Source organism: Salmo trutta, chromosome 9 (genome assembly GCF_901001165.1).
Source record: "Salmo trutta chromosome 9, fSalTru1.1, whole genome shotgun sequence".
NCBI lineage: Eukaryota > Metazoa > Chordata > Actinopteri > Salmoniformes > Salmonidae > Salmo > Salmo trutta.
This window is the reverse complement of record NC_042965.1, coordinates 27,410,256-27,430,437: the sequence shown is the minus strand read 5'-3', so window position 1 is coordinate 27,430,437 and position 20,182 is coordinate 27,410,256. Positions and strand designations below refer to the sequence as shown.

Here is a 20,182-nt window from a genome sequence, read left to right as displayed (position 1 = left end):
CCTCCCATAACCCAGACGACGCAGGGCCAATTGTGCGCCGCCCCATGGGTCTCCCGGTCGCGGCCGGCTGCGACAAGAGCCTGGATTCAAATCAGGATCTCTAGTGGCAACGCTAGCAACTGCAATGCAGTGCCTTAGACCACTGCGACAGAGCCTGGACTCAAACCAGGATCTTAGACCACTGTGCCACTCAGGAGGCCCCAGTCATATAGTTGTTACATGCTCATGGTCTTTAGTACGAGAAATGCATTTTGAATTGATTAGGGAACGGACGTTCATCTTGAGACCTATTAGGCGGGACTAATGAAATGAATTGCCTTTTTGTTTTGGAAACACAGGATGAAACATATCAATGGACAGCTGACAACAAGGCTGATCCGTCTAGCTAAGATCCTGTTGCCATGTTAGCACTGCAGACAGAACACAAGCGCCAGGGCTTGGAGTACTGTAGTCATTGAGGAGATATACAAGGTAGTTAAATATTTAAGAAGACCTATTTTTTGGGGGTTTCTGTGTTTAGGTGTTAGCCGCTTAATTATTTTTTGACTCTATTTAAAGCAAAACAATACAACATGCAGACCATCTTACTATTTGGTACAGTTCAGCTGCTGTGATAGACATTTTGCATCATGATTATGTGGCCAGTGGCACTTTGCTTCTTAAAAGTCCAATATCTTAACTTGACTGCTAACCTGCAAAACATTAAAGGACTTTAACAACAGTGGACTAATGAAAAGAAAATACCAAATGACTTTGGATTTTCCCTTTAAGGACCCATAAACAGATAGGAAAACAATTGGCTACCTGTTGCCTTAGTTCACCCATTTCATGTAGGGCCCAGGTCCCAGAGCACTCACAGGGCCCAGGTCCCCCTTAAAGGGAAATGGATAGACCAAGCCTCTCTTACTTGATACAGCATTTGTTTAGCGTATTAGTGTTTGTAATAGTATGACAAGACCGTAATATTGATATTTTGAAAGAATTTCCTTTAGCATATATGGATTTTAAATAAGAATTGTTTAAGGTTTTGTGTACGTTTGTTTGCAATCATTGTGACAACTGATCAATCACATTTAAGCATTGATATGTAGAATGTGGAACTGCGATCCTCTCCTCAAAAGGCAACCTACGGAAATGAAGTTGGTACACTTTACCTCTTAACAAAATATGATCATGTCATTATTATTAAATCTGATAGCTAAAGGAGCAGTGTGAACCAAAGCGTAGTCTTATGCATTTTTATAGAATACTGTAGGTTGCTGCACACAATACATGAAAGGAAAAAAAGATGCAATACCTGCTAGAACAAAATATAAATTGCTGTGCATTCATTGTGTGAAGTATTTGGTTTGTGTGGCTTTTCCTGAATGTCTACTGCACCTTAACACTTCATTGTATATGGGCACAAGGCTGCTGTGTTAGAGTAGATTGCTTTACGAATGTGCTTCCCCCTGTGTGTTCTGTCTTACCAAGTGTGTGTGAAAATGCTTTTTACACTTGAAGTTATTTGCTAGATATTGCTGCCTAGAAAATGATGTAACTGCGACTTGGGATAGCTGACTTTCAGTGAAATTCATTTATGCAAATAAAGTTTAATGACTAACTTTGGCTGGCTCCTGCTTTGAAATGACCCCTGCTTGTATTAGTCATCAACAAGGGCTTATTTTACTGGGATCTTTTTATTTTTAAGTTGTAAAGCAATATTACACAGCAAGGCCGTATTTAAAAAAAAAAAAAACTGAAATGCAGTGTTATCCTGCCCCTAATGGTACAGTATAAGAACTACAGAATCCATATGGAAAATGTTGATTACATATTAATGTGTAGAAAACAGTTGAACTTAATGAGCAGATAGTGAGACTGCAAAGGTTCGTGCTATTAAGTTGTGGTGGTTGTCTCTTCTGGCTTCTCACTAGTGCCCTGGGTCATTTCTTCAGGTTTCTCACTGCTGTTCTTGGAGCTGTAATCCACCCTTTCAAAGAGCAGCAGCATCTCACAGTGCATGGTCTGGGGGAAGAGGTCCACAGCCATCGCCCGCACTGGACGGAACGGAGCTCCACGTACACGGTTGGAGGGAGCCCTGCACAGACTACACAGAGATTGAATTTAGAACCAGAAGAACCCCCATGGAGATGACATACTGAATGTTTGGCCTGCACGTGCAGAACGAAAAAGATAGGGTATTATACTCACTCTATGAAGTTGTTCATGGCTGCCTTGGCATTGCATGCCACATAAACCAGCCTTTTCAGATGCTCCGCTCTTCTGATTGCCAGAATGACCTTTGAATCTAGATGGTAGACAATCAATTACTGTCACTCAATTGAAATATACAGTGCATGGACAAACTGATTCAGTATATTTTGTAACATACGTAAGCCCGCTCTGGGTGGGTCCACGATGGCTGTGATGCTGGGGGATACGACAGAGTTGAGCACCATCTGGAACACGTCTTCAGCCTTTCCGCAGTGGAACTCAATATTACTCAGCCCTGAAATATTTCAGTCACAGTCAGGTTCTCTCTCATAGCACTAGAGCAAATTTATTGGGGATTGATTAGGCAGAGGGTCGGGAATATTCAAAAGAGTTAGATATTAGATTTGAACATGTACTGTATGTCAGGCTTAACTCTTTCTGGCCTCATTGGTCAAGTGGCAGTAGATGTCAGGCACCAATATGATTAAGCCTCTTACCATTGATCTTCGCGTTGACTTTGGCATCCTTCACTGCTTCCTGACACATCTCTATCCCAATCACCTTCCTCACCCTCTGGAGGACACAGGGTGCAGCTCATAGTGTCAACAGAGAAAGGGACTATTCCCTTTCCAGACAGATTGATCCATAGTTGTAATCAGGGTTGTGTTAAATACCATTTCAGTTACTTCCTTAACTGAAATGCGATTGACCCCCAACCCTGCTTGTTATGTATGTAGGATGCCATTTCTCTTGTTCTCTATAGTACCTTAGCCAGGGAGATGCCAATGGTCCCTGTCCCGCAGCATACGTCCAGCACAGTGCTGTCCTTGTCCAGCTGGGCCCATTCTCCTACAGCTGAGTACAGCACCTCTGCTGCCCCTGTGTTCACCTGGTCAATGACATACAGTGAGTATAATAAGTATTCATCCCCCTTGGATTTTTTTTCGCTGTTTCAACATGGGATTGAAATATAATTGTGATTTTTGTGGGTCAATGGATAGGATACGCAATAATGTCAAAAGGGAAAACAAAATTAATAAAATTGTAATAATTAAAATATAGTTGTTGTATAAGTATTCATCCCCTTTGTTGAGGAAAGCCTAAATTAGTTCAGGAGTAAAATGTGGCTTTACAAATCACATAAAAAGTTACACTGAACAAAAATATAAAATGTAAAGTGTTGGTTCCATGTTTCATGAGCCGAAATAAAAGATCCCAGAGATTTTCCATATGCACATAATGCTTATTTCTCTCAAATTTGTTACATCCCTGTTAGTGTGCATTTCTCCTTTGCCAAGATGATCCATCCACCTGACAGGTGTGGCATATCAAGAAGCTGATGAAACAGCATGATCATTACACAGGTACACTTTGTGTTGGGGACAATAAAAGGCCTCTTTAAAATGTGCAGCTGTCACACAACATAATGCCACAGATGTCTCAAATTGAGGGAGCATGCAATTGACATGCTGACTGCAGGAATGTCCACCAGAGCAGTTGACAGAGAATTGAATGTTCATTTCTCGTCCATAAGCCGCCTCCAACATAATTTTAGAGAATTTGGCAGTACGTGCAACCGGACTCACAACCGCAGACAACGTGTAACTACGTCAGACCAGGACCTCCACATCCGGCTTCTTCACCTGCCGGATTGTCTGAGACCAGCCATCCAGACAGCTGATGAAACTGTGGGTTTGCACAACCAAAGAATTTCTGCACAAAATGTGTCAGAAACAGTATAAGGGAAGATCATCTGTGTGCTTGTCGTCCTCACCAGGGTCTTGACCTGACTGCAGTTCGGCGTCGTAACAGACTTCATAGGGCAAATGCTCATATTTGATGGCCACTGGCACGCTGGAGAAGTGTGGTCTTCAAGGATTAATCCCGGTTTCAACTGTCACCGGGCAGATGGCAGACAGCGTGTATGGCGTTGTGTGGGCGAGTGGTTTGCTGATGTTAACGTTGTGAACAGAGTGCCCCATGGTGGCGATGAGGTTATGGTATGGGCAGGCTACGGACAACGAACATAACTGCATTATATCAATGGCAATTTCAATGCAGAGATACCGTGACAAGATCCTGAAGGCCCATTGTTGTGCCATTCATCCATTGCCATCACCTCATGTTTCAGCATGATAATGCATGGCCCCATGTCGCAAGGATCTGTACACAATTCCTGGAAGCTGAAAATGTCCCAGCTCTTCCATGGCCTGCATACTCACCAGACATGCCACCCACTGAGCATGTTTGGGATGCTCTGGATCGACATCCAGTTCCCGCCAATAACCAGCAACTTCGCACAGCCATTGAAGAGTGGGACAACATTTCACTGGCCACAATCAACAGCCTGATCAACTCTATGCAAAGGATATGTCGCGCTGCATGAGGCAAATGGTGGTCACAGAATACTGACTGGTTTTCTAATCCAAGTCCCTACCTTTATTTTAAGGTATCTGTGACCAACAGATGTATGTCTGTATTCCCAGTAATGCGAAATCCATAGACTAGGGCCTAATGAACTTGTTTCAATTAACTGATTTCCTTATATGAACTGTAACTCAGTACAATTTTTGAAATTGATGCATGTTGCTTAATATTTTTGTTCAGTGTACATGGACTCACTATGTCAAACAATAGGGGTTTACATGATTTTAGAATGACTATTTCTTCCTCTGTCCCCCATACATACAACATCTATAAGGTGCCTCAGTCAAGTATTGCATTTCAAACACAGATTCAACTACAAAGACCAGGAAGCTTTTCAAAAACCTCATAAAAGGAGGGCCGTGACTGGTAGATCGGTGACAATAACAAATCAGACATTGAATATCTCTTTAAAGATGGTCAGGTTAATAATTATGCTGTGGATGACGTATTAAACCACACAGAAACATTGAAGATAGTCATCCTTCTGAGCTGCAGCACAGGAAGGAAACTGCTTAGGATGTCACTATGAGGCCATCTAGGAGCATCTGTCCTCGTGCTCCTAGATCTTAGTGCTGCTTTTGATACCATCGATCACCACATTCTTTTGGAGAGATTGGAAACCCAAATTGGTCTACATGGACAAGTTCTGGCCTGGTTTAGATCTTATCTGTCGGAAAGATATCAGTTTGTCTCTGTGAATGGTTTGTCCTCTGACAAATCAATTGTACATTTCGGTGTTCCTCAAGGTTCCGTTTTAGGACCACTATTGTTTTCACTATATATTTTAGCTCTTGGGGATGTCATTCGAAAACATAATGTTAAATTTCACTGCTATGCGGACGACACACAGCTGTACATTTCAATGAAACATGGTGAAGCCCCAAAATTGCCCTCGCTAGAAGCCTGTGTTTCAGACATAAATAAGTGGATGGCTGCAAACTTTCTACTTTTAAACTCGGACAAAACAGAGATGCTTGTTCTAGGTCCCAAGAAACAAAAGAGATCTTCTGTTGAATCTGACAATTAATCTGGATGGTTGTACAGTCGTCTCAAATAAAACTGTGAAGGACCTCGGCGTTACTCTGGACCCTGATCTCTCTTTTGAAGAACATATCAAGACTGTTTCAAGGACAGCTTTTTTCCATCTACGTAACATTGCAAAAATCAGAAACTTTCTGTCCAAAAATGATGCAGAAAAATTAATCCATGCTTTTGTTACTTCTAGGCTGGACTACTGCAATGCTCTACTTTCCGGCTAAAGCACTAAACAAACTTCAGTTAGTGCTAAATACGGCTGCTAGAATCCTGACTAGAACCAAAACATTTTATCATATTACTCCAGTGCTAGCCTCCCTACACTGGCTTCCTGTTAAGGCAAGGGCTGATTTCAAGGTTTTACTGCTAACCTACAAAGCATTACATGGGCTTGCTCCTACCTATCTTTCTGATTTGGTCCTGCCTTACATACCTACATGTACGCTACGGTCACAAGACGCAGGCCTGCTAATTGTCCCTAGAATTTCTAAGCAAACGGCTGGAGGTAGGGCTTTCTCCTATAGAGCTCAATTTTTATGGAATGGTCTGCCTACCCATGTGAGAGACGCAGACTCAGTCTCAACCTTTAAGTCTTTACTGAAGACTTATCTCTTCAGTAGGTCCTATGATTAAGTATAGTCTGGCCCAGGAGTGTGAAGGTGAACGGAAAGGCTGGAGCAACGAACCGCCCTTGCTGTCTCTGCCTTGCCGGTTCCCCTCTCTCCACTGGGATTCTCTGCCTCTAACCCTATTACAGGGGCTGAGTCACTGGCTTACTGGTGTTCTTCCATGCCGTCCATGGGAGGGGTGCGTCACTTGAGTGGGTTGAGTCACTGACGTGGTCTTCCTGTCTGGGTTGGCGCCCCCCCCCCCCCCCCCCCTTGGATTGTGCCATGGCGGAGATCTTTGTGGGCTATACTCGTCCTTGTCTTAGGACGGTAAGTTGGTGGTTGGAGACATCCTTCTAGTGGTGTGGGGGCTGTGCTTTGGCAAAGTGAGTGGGGTTATATCCTGCCTGTTTGGCCCTGTCCGGGGGTATCATCGGATGGGGCCACAGTGTCTTCTGATCCCTCCTGTCTCAGCCTCCAGTATTTATGCTGCAGTAGTTTATGTGTCGGGGGGCTAGGGTCAGTCTGTTACATCTGGAGTATTTCTCCTGTCTTATCCTGTGTCCTGTGTGAATTTAAATATGCTCTCTCTAATTCTCTCTTTCTCTCTTTCTTTCTTTCTTTCGGAGAACCTGAGCCCTAGGACCATGCCTCAGGACTACCGGGCATGATGACTCCTTGCTGTCCCCAGTCCACCTGGCCGTGCTGCTGCTCCAGTTTCAACTGTTCTGCCTGCGGCTATGGAACCCTGACCTGTTCACCGGACGTGCTTGTTGCACCCTCGACAACTACTATGATTATTATTATTTGACCATGCTGGTCATTTATGAACATTTTAACATCTTGACCATGTTCTGTTATAATATCCACCCGGCACAGCCAGAAGAGGACTGGCCACCCCTCATAGCCTGGTTCCTCTCTAGGTTTCTTCCTAGGTTTTTGGCCTTTCTAGGGAGTTTTTCCTAGGGAGTTTTTCCTAGCCACCGTGCTTCTTTCACATGCATTGCCTGCTGTTTGGGGTTTTAGGCTGGGTTTCTGTACAGCACTTTGAGATATCAGCTGATGTACGAAGGGCTATATAAAATTCATTTGATTTGATTTGATTTGATTGGAGTTCAATGGCTATGATGGGAGAAAACTGAGGATGGATTGTAGTGAGAACAACAAAACTGAGAACAACATTGTAGTGACTCTACAATAATGACCAACAGTGCATTCAGAAAGTATTCACACCCCTTGACTTTTCCCACATTTTGTTACGTTACAGCCTTATTCTAAAATTTATTCAATTGACCCCCCCTCTCATCAATACACACACAATACCCCCTGATGACAAAGGAAAAAATATTTTTTGGGCATTTATGCAAATGTCAAAGGATTACCATCTGAAATATCACATTTACATAAGTATTCATACCCCTTTACTAATTACTTTGTTGAAGCACCTTTGGCAGCGATTACAGCCTGGAGTCTTCTTGGGTATGACGGTACAAGCTTGGCACACCTGTATTTGGGGAGTTTCTCCCATTCTTGTCTGCAGATGATCTCAAGCTCTGTCAGGTTGGATGGGGAAGAGACGCTGTTGCGCCTTCTTCACCACACTGTCTGTATGGGTAGACCATTTCAGATTGTCTGTGATATGTACACCTAGGAACTTAAAAACGTTCCACCTTCTCCACTGCTGTCCCTTCGATGTAGATAGGGGGGTGCTCGCTCTGCTGTTTCCTGAAGTCCACGATCATCTCCTTTGTTTTGTTGACATTGAGTGAGAGGTTGTTTCCTGACACCACACTCCATGTGCCCTCACCTCCTCCCTGTAGGCTGTCTCGTGGTTGTTGGTAATCAAGCCCACTACTGTTGTCTCATCTGCAAACTTGATGACTGGCTACGCAGTCATGGGTGAACAGGGAGTTTGGAGGGGTTGAGCACACACCCTTGTGGGGCCCCAGTGTTGAGGGTCAGCCGAAGTGCAGATGTTGTTTCCTACCTTCACCACTGGGGGCGGCCCGTCAGAAAGTCCAGGACCCAATTGCACAGGGCGGGGTTGAGACCCAAGGCCTCCAGCTTGATGATGAGCTTGGAGGGTACTATGGTGTTGAATGCTGAGCTGTTGTCAATGAACAGCATTCTTACATTGATATTCCATTTGGGATAGGGCAGTGTGCAGGCGATTGATTCGTCTGTGGACCTGTTGGAGCGGTATGCAAACTGAAGTGGGTCTAGCGTGGCAGGTAAGGTGTAGGTGATATGATCCTTGACTAGTCTCTCAAAGCACTTCATGATGACAGAAGTGAGTGCTACGGGGCGGTAGTCATTTAGTTCAGTTACCTTTGTCTTCTTGGGTACAGGAACAATGGTGGCCAGCTTCAAGCATGTGGGGACAGCAGACTGTGATAGGGAGTGATTGAATATGTCCGTAAACACACCAGCCAGCTGGTCTGCGCAGGCTCTGAGGACGCGGCTAGGGATGCTGTCTGGGCCAACAGCCTTGCGAGGGTTAACACGTTTAAATGTTTCACTCACGTTGGCCATGGAGAAGGAGGGGGGTGAGCAGTCCTTGTTAAAGGGCTGCGACGGTGGCACTGTACTATCCTCAAAGCGGGCATAGGTGTTTAGTTTGTCTGGAAGCGTGACGTCGATGTCCGTGACGTGGCTCGTTTTCTTTTTGTCGTGGTCGGATTTGTGCATTCAGAAAGGGTGGGGGAGGGCTTTGTATGCATCGCGGAAGTTAGAGTAGCAGTGATCGAGTGTATTACCACCGCGTGTATTGCAATCAATATCATGATAGAATTTAGGTATCCTTGTCCTCAAATGTGCTTTGTTAAAATCCCCAGCTACAATAAAATGCAGCCTCAGGATATATGGTTTCCAGTTTACGTAGAGTCCAGTGAAGTTCCTTGAGGGCCGACTTGGTGTCTGCTTGAGGAGGAATGTACACAGCTGTGATGATAACTGACGAGAATTCTCTTGGGCGATAATATGGACGGCATTTGAATGTAAGGAATTCTAGTTTGGGTGAGCAGAAGGACTTGAGTTCCTGTATGTTGTTATGATTACACCATGAGTCGTTAATCATGATGCATACACCCCCACCATTCCTCTTCCCAGAGAGGTTTTTATCTCTGTCGGCACGATGCATGGAGAAGCCCGGTGGCTGAACCGATTCCGACAACATATCCAGAGAGAGCCGTGTTTTCGGGAAACAGAGAATGTTACAATCGCTGATGTCTCTCAGGAAGGCAACCCTTGCTCGAATTTCATCTACCTTGTTGTCAAGAGACTGGACATTGGCGAGTAGTATAATCGGGAGCGGTGGGCGATGTGCACGTCTACGGAGACTGACCAGGAGGCCGCTCCGTCTGCGGCGCTGTTATTTTTGTTCGGCTTCTGGAATTAGATCCACTGTCCTGGGTGGTGGTCCAAACAGAGGATGGCGCCGACAGAGATGGTCGCCTCGCTTCGAGCCTTTAGGAAACTGCAGTATTTTGTTTTTTTATTTATTACATTGTTACACCAGGAAATCTTAAGTCTTTGGGAAAGTCGTATTCCTGGTCGTAATGTTGGTAAGTTGACGTTGCTCTTATATCCAGTAGTTATTCTCGGCTGTATGTAATAAGACTAGAGGTCGACCGATTAATCGGAATGGCCGATTAATTGGGGCCGATTTCAAGTTTTCATAACAATCAGTAAATGGTATTTTTGGGCACCGATTTGCTGATTTTTTTTATATAAATATTTTTTAACTAGGCAAGTCAGTTAAGAACACATTCTTATTTTCAATGACGGCCTAGGAACGGTAGGTTAACTGCCTTGTTTAGGGGCAGAACGACAGATTTTTACCTTGTCAGCTTTGGGATGCAACCTTACGGTTAACTAGTCCAACGCTCTAACCACCTGCTTTACATTGCACTCCACGAGGAGCCTGCCTGTTACGGGAATGCAGTAAGAAGCCAAGGTAAGTTGCTAGCTAGCATTAAACTTATCTTATAAAAACAATCAATCAATCATAATCACTAGTTAACTACACATGGTTGATGATATTACTAGTTTATCTAGCCTGTCCTGCGTTGCATATAATCGATGCGGTGCGCATTCGCGAAAAAGGTCTGTCGTTGCTCCAACTTGTACCTAACCATGAACATCAATGTCTTTCTTAAAATCAATACACAAGTATATATTTTAAACCTGCATCTTTAGTTAATATTGCCTGCAAACATGAATTTATTTTAACTAGGGAAAATGTGTCACCTCTGCAACAGAGTCAGGTTATATGCAGCAGTTTGGGCCGCCTGGCTCGTTGCGAACTGTGAAGACTATTTCTTCCTAACAAAGACAGCCGACTTCGCCAAACGGGGGATGATTTAACCTCCCTGGGCAAGGTGGGACGTTTGCAAGCTAAATGCAGCACTAACCTTTGATGATCTTCATCAGATGACACTCCTAGGACATTATGTTATACAATACATGCATGTTTTGTTCAATCAAGTTCATATTTATATCAAAAAACAGCTTTTTACATTAGCATGTGATGTTCAGAACTAGCATACCCACCGCAAACTTCCGGTGAATTTACTTAATTACTCACGATTAACGTTCACAAAATACATAAATTATTTTAAGAATTATAGATACAGAACTCCTTTATGCAATCGCGGTGTCAGATTTTAAAATAGCTTTTCGGCGAAAGCACATTTTGCAATATTCTGAGTAGATAGCCCGGCCATCACGGCTAGCTAATTTGGCCCTCACCAAACTCAGATTTACTATAAGAAAAATTGGATTACCTTTGCTGTTCTTCGTCAGAATGCACTTCCACTTCAACAACAAATGTTGTTTTGGTTCGAAATAATCCATAGTTATATTGAAATAGCTCCGTTTTGTTCGTGCGTTGAGGTCAGTATCCGAAGGGTGACGCGCGGGCGCATTTCGTGACAAAAAAAATTCAAAATATTCCATTACCGTACTTCGAAGCATGTCAAACGCTGTTTAAAATCAATTTTTATGCGATTTTTCTCGTAAAATAGCGATAATATTCCAACCGGGCGACATTGTATTCATTCAAAGAGAGAAAGAAAAACATGGAAAGAAAAACACGCGCGCTCCAGTGTCAGTGTTCCCTGCCTGACCACTCACAAAAACTCCTGCTGTTTTTCGCCCAGAGACTGCAGAGCTCTCATTCCACTTTCTGGCGCCTTCTGAGAGCCAATGGAAGCCTGAGAAAATGTCACGTTACAGCAGAGATGCTGTATTTTTGATAGAGATGCCCTAGAAGGACAACAAATTGTCAGACAGGGCACTTCCCGCATGGAATCTTCTCAGGTTTTAGCCTGCCATATGAGTTCTGTTATACTCACAGACACCATTCAAACAGTTTTAGAAACTTTAGTGTTTTCTATCCAAATCTACTAATTATATGCATATTCTCGTTTCTGGGTATGAGTAGTAACCAGTTTAAATCGGGTATGTTTTTTATCCGGCCGTGAAAATACTGCCCCCTAGCCCCAACAGGTTTTAACAAAAGCGCATTTGCGAAAAAAGCACAATCGTTGCACGACTGTACCTAACCATAAACATCAATGCCTTTCTTAAAATCAATACACAGAAGTATATATTTTTAAACCTGCATATTTAGCTAAAAGAAATCCAGGTTAGCAGGCAATATTAACCAGGTGAAATTGTCACAATTGTCCGTTCATTGCAACAGTTTGGGCCGCCTGGCTCGTTGCGAACTAATTTGCCAGAATATTACGTAATTATGACATAACATTGAAGGTTGTGCAATGTAACAGGAACATTTAGACCGTTAGGTAAAATACGGAACGGTTCCGTATTTCACTGAAAGAATAAACGTGATAGTTTCCGGATTTGACCATATTAATGACCTAAGGCTCGTGTTTCTGTGTGTTATTATGTTATAATTAAGTCTATGATTTGATAGAGCAGTCTGACTGAGCGATGGTAGGCAGCAGCAGGCTCGTAAGCATTCATTCAAACAGCACCTTCGTACGTTTTGCCAGCAGCCTTTCGCAATGCATTGCGCTGTTTATGACTTCAAGCCTGTCAACTCCCAAGATGAGGCTGGTGTAACCGATGTGAAATGGCTAGCTAGTTAGCCGGGTGCGCGCTAATAGCGTTTCAAACGTCACTCGCTCTGAGACTTGGAGTAGTTGTTCCCCTTGCTCTACATGGGTAACGCTGCTTCGAGGGTGGCTGTTGTCGATGTGTTCCTGGTTCGAGCCCAGGTAGCAGCGAGGAGAGGGACGGAGGCTAAACTGTTATACTGGCAATACTAAAGTGCCTATAAGAACATCCAATAGTCAAAGGTATATGAAATACAAATCGTATAGAGAGAAATCGTCTATAATTCCTATAATAACTACAACCTAAAACTTCTTACCTGGGAATATTGAAGACTCATGTTAAAAGGAACCACCAGCTTTCATATGTTCTCATGTTCTGAGCAAGGAACTTAAACGTTAGCTTTCTTACATGGCACATAATGCACGTTTACTTTCTTCTCCAACACTTTGTTTTTGCATTACTTAAACCAAATTGAACATGTTTCATTATTTATTTGAGGCTAAATTGATTTTATTGATGTATTATATTAAGTTAAAATAATTGTTCATTCAGTATTGTTGTAATTGTCATTATTACAAATAAATAAATAAATTCAACCAAAAAAATTGGCCGATTAATCGGCATCTGCTTTTTTTGGTCCTCCAATAATCTGTATCGGTGTTGAAAAATCATAATCGGTCGACCTCTAAATAAGACTTAAGATTTCCTGGGGTAACAATGTAATAAATAAAAAAAACTAAATACTGCATAGTTTCCTAAGGACTCGAAGCAAGGCGACCATCTCTGTCGGTGCCATCTTCCTTCGACCTCATGGCTTGGTCTTCCTTCGACCTCATGATAAGCACTGTCAACTATGGGACCTTTACATAGACAGGTCTATGCCTTTCCAAATAATGTCCAATCAATTGAATTTACCATAGGTGGACTCCAATCAAGTGGTAGAAACATCTCAAGGATGATCAATGGAAACAGGATGCACCTGAGCTCAATTTTGAGTCTCATATCATACTTATGTAAATAAGGTATTTCAGTTTTTTATATGTAATACATTTGTAAAAACCTGTTTTCACTTTGTCATTATGGGGTATTGTGTGTAGATTGAGGATGTATTTATTTATTTAATCCATTTTAGAATAAGGCTGTAACATAACAAAATGTGGAAAAGGTCAAAGGGTCTGAATACACTGTCTTCGGATCCCTCCTGTCTCAGCCTCCAGTATTTATGCTGCAGTAGTTTATGTGTCGGGGGGCTAGGGTCAGTCTGTTACATCTGGAGTATTCTCTTGTCTTATCCAGTGTCCTGTGTGAATGTAAATATGCTCTCTCTAATTCTCTCTTTCTTTCTCTCTTTCTCTCGGAGGACCTGAGCCCTAGGACTACCTGGCATGATGACTCCTTGCTGTCCCCAGTCCACCTGGCCATGCTGCTGCTCCAGTTTCAACTGTTCTGCCTGCGGCTACGGAACCCTGACCTGTTCACCGGACGTGCTTGTTGCACCCTCGACAATTACTATGATTATTATTATTTGACCATGCTGGTCATTTACGAACATTTTAACATCTTGACCATGTTCTGTTATAATATCCACCCGGCACAGCCAGAAGAGGACTGGCCACCCCTCATAGCCTGGTTCCTCTCTAGGTTTCTTCCTAGGTTTTTGGCCTTTCTCAGGAGTTTTTCCTAGGGAGTTTTTCCCAGCCACCGTGCTTCTTTCACATGCATTGCTTGCTGTTTGGGGTTTTAGGCTGGGTTTCTGTACAGCACTTTGAGATTTCAGCTGATGTACGAAGGGCTATATAAATAAATTTGATTTGATTTGATTTGATTTTGATTTAAATGACATAGTGAAAATATTACAAAACATGCATCCTGTATGGAACAAGGCACTAAAATAACACAGAAAAAAAAACACTGCAAAGGAACACACTTTTTGGCCTAAAAGCAAAGCCTTATGTTTGGGGCAAATCCAACTACACATCAGAGTAAATGCCTCCTATTTTCAAACATGTTGGTGGCTGAATCATGGTATGGTTATGCTTGACATCGGCAAAGACCGGTGAGTTTTCAGGATAAAAATAAACTAGATGGAGCTAAGCACAGGCAAAATCCTAGAGGAAAACCTGCTTCACACCATACACTGGGAGAGGATTTCCCCTTTCAGCAGGACAACAACCTACAACACAAGGCCAAATCTACACTGGAGTTGCTCACCAGGAAGACAGTACATTTTCCTAAGAGGCCAAGTTACAGTTTTGACTTAAATCTTTACATAAATCTGCTTTTTGAGTTAAAATTGCTGGCTATGACCACCAACATCTTGAATTTGTTTTATATTGTACAATCCAGGTATGCAAAGCTCTTAGAGACTTAAAAAAAAGACTCACAGCGGTAATCGCTGCCAAATGTGTTTCTAACATGTATTGACTCAGGGGGGTGAATCCTTATCTAATCAATCAAGTGTTTTATTTTTCATTAATCTTTAAAAAGTTAGAATTTGTCTTTTGTGTAGATCGTTGACAAAAAATTACAATGAAATCATTTTTATTCCCACTTTGAAACAATAAAATGTGAAGAAATCCAAGGGGATGAATACTTATGATACCCACTGTATTTTACAGCTATAGACCAGAGTTCATAGTGCTGTACCTCAGAGACACTAACTTGGGACTTAAAATGGAGGAGGAAATACAACATACAGTATCTCAATATAATGAAATATAATTTTAAAAACAATGCCAAACGGACCGAAGATGGTAAGTAAATAGGATGAAGACTACAGCTACGATACGTGACATGGAATACTCACCTGGAAGAAAGAATGGGGGGATATCCTGAACTTCAGGCCAAGAAGCTCCTCGTGAATACACTCCTCTCCAGCTACCAGCTCACACGGCAAGTCCTCCGGGTTAGGGGATTGCCTTATTGAATACAACATTATCTGTCAATCACAACATTTCCATGTGCATTCTCACACCGTTAAATTGTTGTTTTTCTAATGATCTTACCTTTGTCCCTCTGACACAAAGTACAGAGTGGTTACACCACTCTCTTTCCCGTCACCCTCTGTGAAATACTCTTTCATAGAGCTCTTCAGGACATTTAATTCTTTTTCCTCAAGTTTCTGCAAAGTAGAAAAGGCGAGAATAAATAACAGGATTTGAAAGGAGAGTCACTACACTTATATTGTTCAGCTAAAGAATCCAGTGATGAATGTAGTGATTCTTAGATCAGAACGCATAATATGTACATTTGTGTACCACAGCCCAAGCTTATATTTTTTATTTAAGCAATAAGGCCCGAGAACGTGTGGTATATGGCCAATATACCACAGCTAAGGGCTGTTCTTTTGCACGACGTAACGCCTTATTGCTATTATAAACTGGTTACCAACGTAATTAGAGCAGTTAAAATAAATGTTTTGTCATACTTGTGGTATATATGATCTGATATCACAGCTTTCAGCCAATCAGCATGCAGGGCTTGAACCACCCAGTTTATAATATACTGCTCAAAAAAATAAAGGGAACACTTAAACAACACAATGTAACTCCAAGTCAATCACACTTCTGTGAAATCAAACTGTCCACTTAGGAAGCAACACTGATTGACAATAAATCTCACATGCTGTTGTGCAAATGGAATAGACAACAAGTGGAAATTATAGGCAATTAGCAAGACACCCCCAATAAAGGAGTGGTTCTGCAGGTGGTAACCACAGACCACTTCTCAGTTCCTATGCTTCCTGTCACTTTTGAATGCTGGCGGTGCTTTCACTCTAGTGGTAGCATGAGACGGAGTCTACAACCCACACAAGTGGCTCAGGTAGTGCAGCTCATCCAGCATGGCACATCAATGCGAGCTGTGGCAAGAAGGTTTGCTGTGTCTGTCACCATAGTGTCCAGAGCATGGAGGCACTACCAGGAGACAGGCCAATACATCAGGAGACGTGGAGGAGGCCGTAGGAGGGCAACAACCCAGCAGCAGGACCGCTACCTCCGCCTTTGTGCAAGGAGGAGCAGGAGGAGCACTGCCAGAGCCCTGCAAAATGACCTCCAGCAGGCCACAAATCTGCATGTGTCTGCTCAAACGGTCAGAAACAGACTCCATGAGGGTGGTATGTGGGCCCGACGTCCACAGGTGGGGGTTGTGCTTACAGCCCAACACCGTGCAGGACGTTTGGCATTTGCCAGAGAACACCAAGATTGGCAAATTCGCCACTGGCGCCCTGTGCTCTTCACAGATGAAAACAGGTTCACACTGAGCACATGTGACAGACGTGACAGTCTGGAGACGCCGTGGAGAACGTTCTGCTGCCTGCAACATCCTCCAGCATGACCGGTTTGGCGGTGGGTCAGTCATGGTGTGGGGTGGCATTTCTTTGGGGGGCCGCACAGCCCTCCATGTGCTCGCCAGAGGTAGCCTGACTGCCATTAGGTACCGAGATGAGATCCTCAGACCCCTTGTGAGACCATATGCTGGTGCGGTTGGCCCTGGGTTCCTCCTAATGCAAGACAATGCTAGACCTCATGTGGCTGGAGTGTGTCAGCAGTTCCTGCAAGAGGAAGACATTGATGCTATGGACTGGCCCGCCCGTTCCCCAGACCTGAATCCAATTGAGCACATCTGGGACATCATGTCTCGCTCCATCCACCAATGCCACGTTGCACCACAGACTGTCCAGGAGTTGGCGGGTGCTTTAGTCCAGGTCTGGGAGGAGATCCCTCAGGAGACCATCCGCCACCTCATCAGCATGCCCAGGCATTGTAGGGAGGTCATACAGGCACGTGGAGGCCACACACACTACTGAGCCTCATTTTGACTTGTTTTAAGGACATTACATCAAAGTTGGATCAGCCTGTAGTGTGGTTTTCCACTTTAATTTTGTGTGAGACTCCAAATCCAGACCTCCATGGGTTGATAAATTGGATTTCCATTGATTATTTTTGTGTGATTTTGTTGTCAGCACATTCAACTATGTAAAGAAAAAAGTATTTAATAAGATTATTTCATTCATTCAGATCTAGGATGTGTTATTTTAGTGTTCCCTTTATTTTTTTGAGCAGTGTATATTATTAACCACATTGAAGAATGTTTTATTTGTACCTGTGGGTTAAAGAACACCATAGCCATGGCCTGCTTGGTCCTTGAGGTCCGCACTGTTAGCTGCTTCCAGTGGCCCTCGTATGTCTCAGGGCTGTACACTGAGTATGGGGTTGTCCTGTGTAGATAAACAAATTATGCGTCAAAAGAAGGTGATAACATTATTTACATCTAGCACCCCCATTTTTCTAGCCCGGTGGTCCTAGAGCTGTTGAAGCTATATAGTTGACAACCAGAAAAGTTGTCTATTCAGCAGAAACAGATCTGAGGCCACCAGGCTATTGTATATGCTGTGTGCACCATTATTTTGGATTCCTTCTTGTTGCATGCTAAAACCAGTATATAGGTCAAATAGTGTGTATAGGGCAGATCTGATACAGTGGCCCGAATATTTAACTGAGACGTGACATTGAGTCCTGTAATCAGGGCGGGATCAGTGCAGGACAGAGATGAGGCCTCCCTCTCAGTAAGACGACATTAATACCTGATGAATTTCTGGAACTCACTGACCACTCTCTTGGCCTCAGTGGTGACGTGGATGCTGTCTGAGGGTCCCACCACGGCACAGGAGCCCCCTTTGTACTTCCCCAGTCTGAAGCCTATGGTTTTATCCTCCTCATTCGCTCCAATACCAATGACAAACTCACACTTGTTCCTGTATTCAACCTGCATGATAAGAGTGGGGAAAGAAGAAGAAGACTCTTTTCAAAGGGATGCTTAGGGTCAAAGTTCAGCATGTGCATACACAAGCAGGTACTGCAGTCAGTGTATGTATTTCGTTAAGACACCAGGTTGTCAAACGTCTTGCTAGTAGCTGAGATTCTCATTTTCACCAGGATGATCAAAAGGCCAGAGTGCATCGGAACTTAGTTAAATCAACCCCACAACGAAAAAGCCATAATGATATCAGGTTCTTGATGTAGTCACAAAAAACCTGTACAAGCTGCGACAGCCATGGTGGCAAAGTAATTACAATTTAGCAATTAAACACTGGAATGGTAGATGTGCAGAAGATGAAAGTCCAAGTAGAGATACTGGGGTGCAAAGGAGCAAGATAAATAAATAAATACAGTATGGGGATGAGGTAGTTGGATGGGCTAATTACCTATGGGCTATGTACAGGTGCAGTGATCTGCTCTGACATATCGGCCATATACCACACCCCCTCGGGCCTTATTGCTTAAATATAACATCCTGGGGGTCTCAAAACAACAGCACTCTGAGAGGTTTCTACAGTATTGCATTGTACCTGTGACGGAGATGGGCGAATTTCTTCCAGAGGGCAACACATTCTCTTGTACTTCTCCTTCTGCACAAACAGCCAGGGCAGCATTGCTTTGTTGGTGTTGCCTATTTCTCTGAACAGAAAATGGGAGGACATAATAACATGATGTACAGTCAGTTTTCCTTTGTGTAGTTTGAGTAACACACTTCTCTGTAGGCAATTGTTATTAAAGACATAGTCAAATAAAGACATCCAATTGTTCTGTTCATTAGAGCAAAGGAAGGACCAGATAAAGGCCTTAAAGTCATCTATAAAATATGAAGTCATCTCATTAGTACATTTCTGTGGTGTCTTTCATGGCAGGATATAATAAGACAGGATATAATGCAATAGACTGCAGTAATCCTATCGATGCCCCACTTGAGGTTATTCTTGTTAAGTGAACCAGAAGCCACACATGGCATGGGCCTATACACATCACTGTACCTGGCCAGTCTCTGCAGCACCCCCTCCACCTCCTGCTCCTTCCTCCTCAGCTGCTCCTCATAAGGCACATTCCACAGGGGCGTCACCACGTTGGCGATCTGTATGCTGAGGGGCGCCTCATCCTCCTCTGCCTCCTGCCGCTTGGAGGGGGGCTGCCCGGCACCCCCGGCCTCATCCCGCCCCCTCTTCCTGAGCATAGGGTCCGCCTTGGGCTTGGCCAGGCGCACACTAAGCACCCGGCCCTTCCACTGCATGCCGTGCACCATCTTCATGGCCTTGTCCCTCTCCTCTTCATTCTTGAAGGTGACGAAGGCAAACGTCTGCTTCCCGAACAGTTTGATCTTGTGCGGGTTAAGGCGATGCTTCTCCAGGAACTTCTTCAGGTCGTTGAAACCGATGAATTTGGGAAGGTTCTGGATCTCCACTTTGAAGATCTCAGAGGTGAAGAGGTCCGCTTGGACGTAGCGGTACAGATTATTAGGGTCAGAAGAAGCTGCTTCTTCTCCTCCTTCAGCTTTGGGTTCATCTGTTTTCACCCCATCTACTGCATCTTCTTTGGGGTCAGATGTCTTCTCCTCTTTCAGTGATGGAGAACCTACTACTGGGATGTCACCAACATCTGTCATGTTCTGTTTGAGGGGGATAGTTGACATCATTAACAAAAGTGTGCTTCATCTGGACTATCAGTCTGCATTTCATAAGTGACATTTGAAAATACACATATCAGACATGCACTATTTCTGCGCTTTCTTTAGGTATGCAGATCTTACAGAGTTGTTACAGTTACAGTGAGTGTAGCAAAGCGGCTGAGATTTAGCAAAGCAAATGACCAAAAGCACAAGAATAATTTAGCACTGAAAATAACGGCTAGCCTAGGACTTACTATACAGAAGAGCAAACAATAAAATCACCTTCACTTTTGCTCTTACAGCTCTGACAAATAATATTTGCTTATGGGCAATTCACTTCTGACTATAAGGAACTGCGGGCTGCCATGTTGTGGGACACGTGGAAAATATGAACT

At 43.4% G+C, this 20,182-nt stretch overlaps 1 protein-coding gene across 1 annotated transcript; it reads right to left on the bottom strand.

Annotated features, from left to right (window-relative positions):
- Positions 1–1,660: 1,660 nt before the first annotated feature.
- Positions 1,661–20,180, bottom strand: trmt2a (tRNA methyltransferase 2A). Its single transcript, XM_029763321.1, has 12 exons — positions 20,070–20,180; positions 19,159–19,787; positions 18,697–18,805; positions 17,932–18,113; positions 17,451–17,565; positions 15,353–15,468; positions 15,154–15,265; positions 2,963–3,085; positions 2,694–2,769; positions 2,375–2,491; positions 2,194–2,290; positions 1,661–2,089 (listed from the first exon to the last, which is right to left on the bottom strand). The coding sequence occupies exons 2-12, from the start codon at positions 19,782–19,784 to the stop codon at positions 1,879–1,881; spliced, it is 1,884 nt and encodes a 627-aa protein (XP_029619181.1). The 5' UTR covers positions 19,785–19,787; positions 20,070–20,180; the 3' UTR covers positions 1,661–1,878.
- Positions 20,181–20,182: the final 2 nt, after the last annotated feature.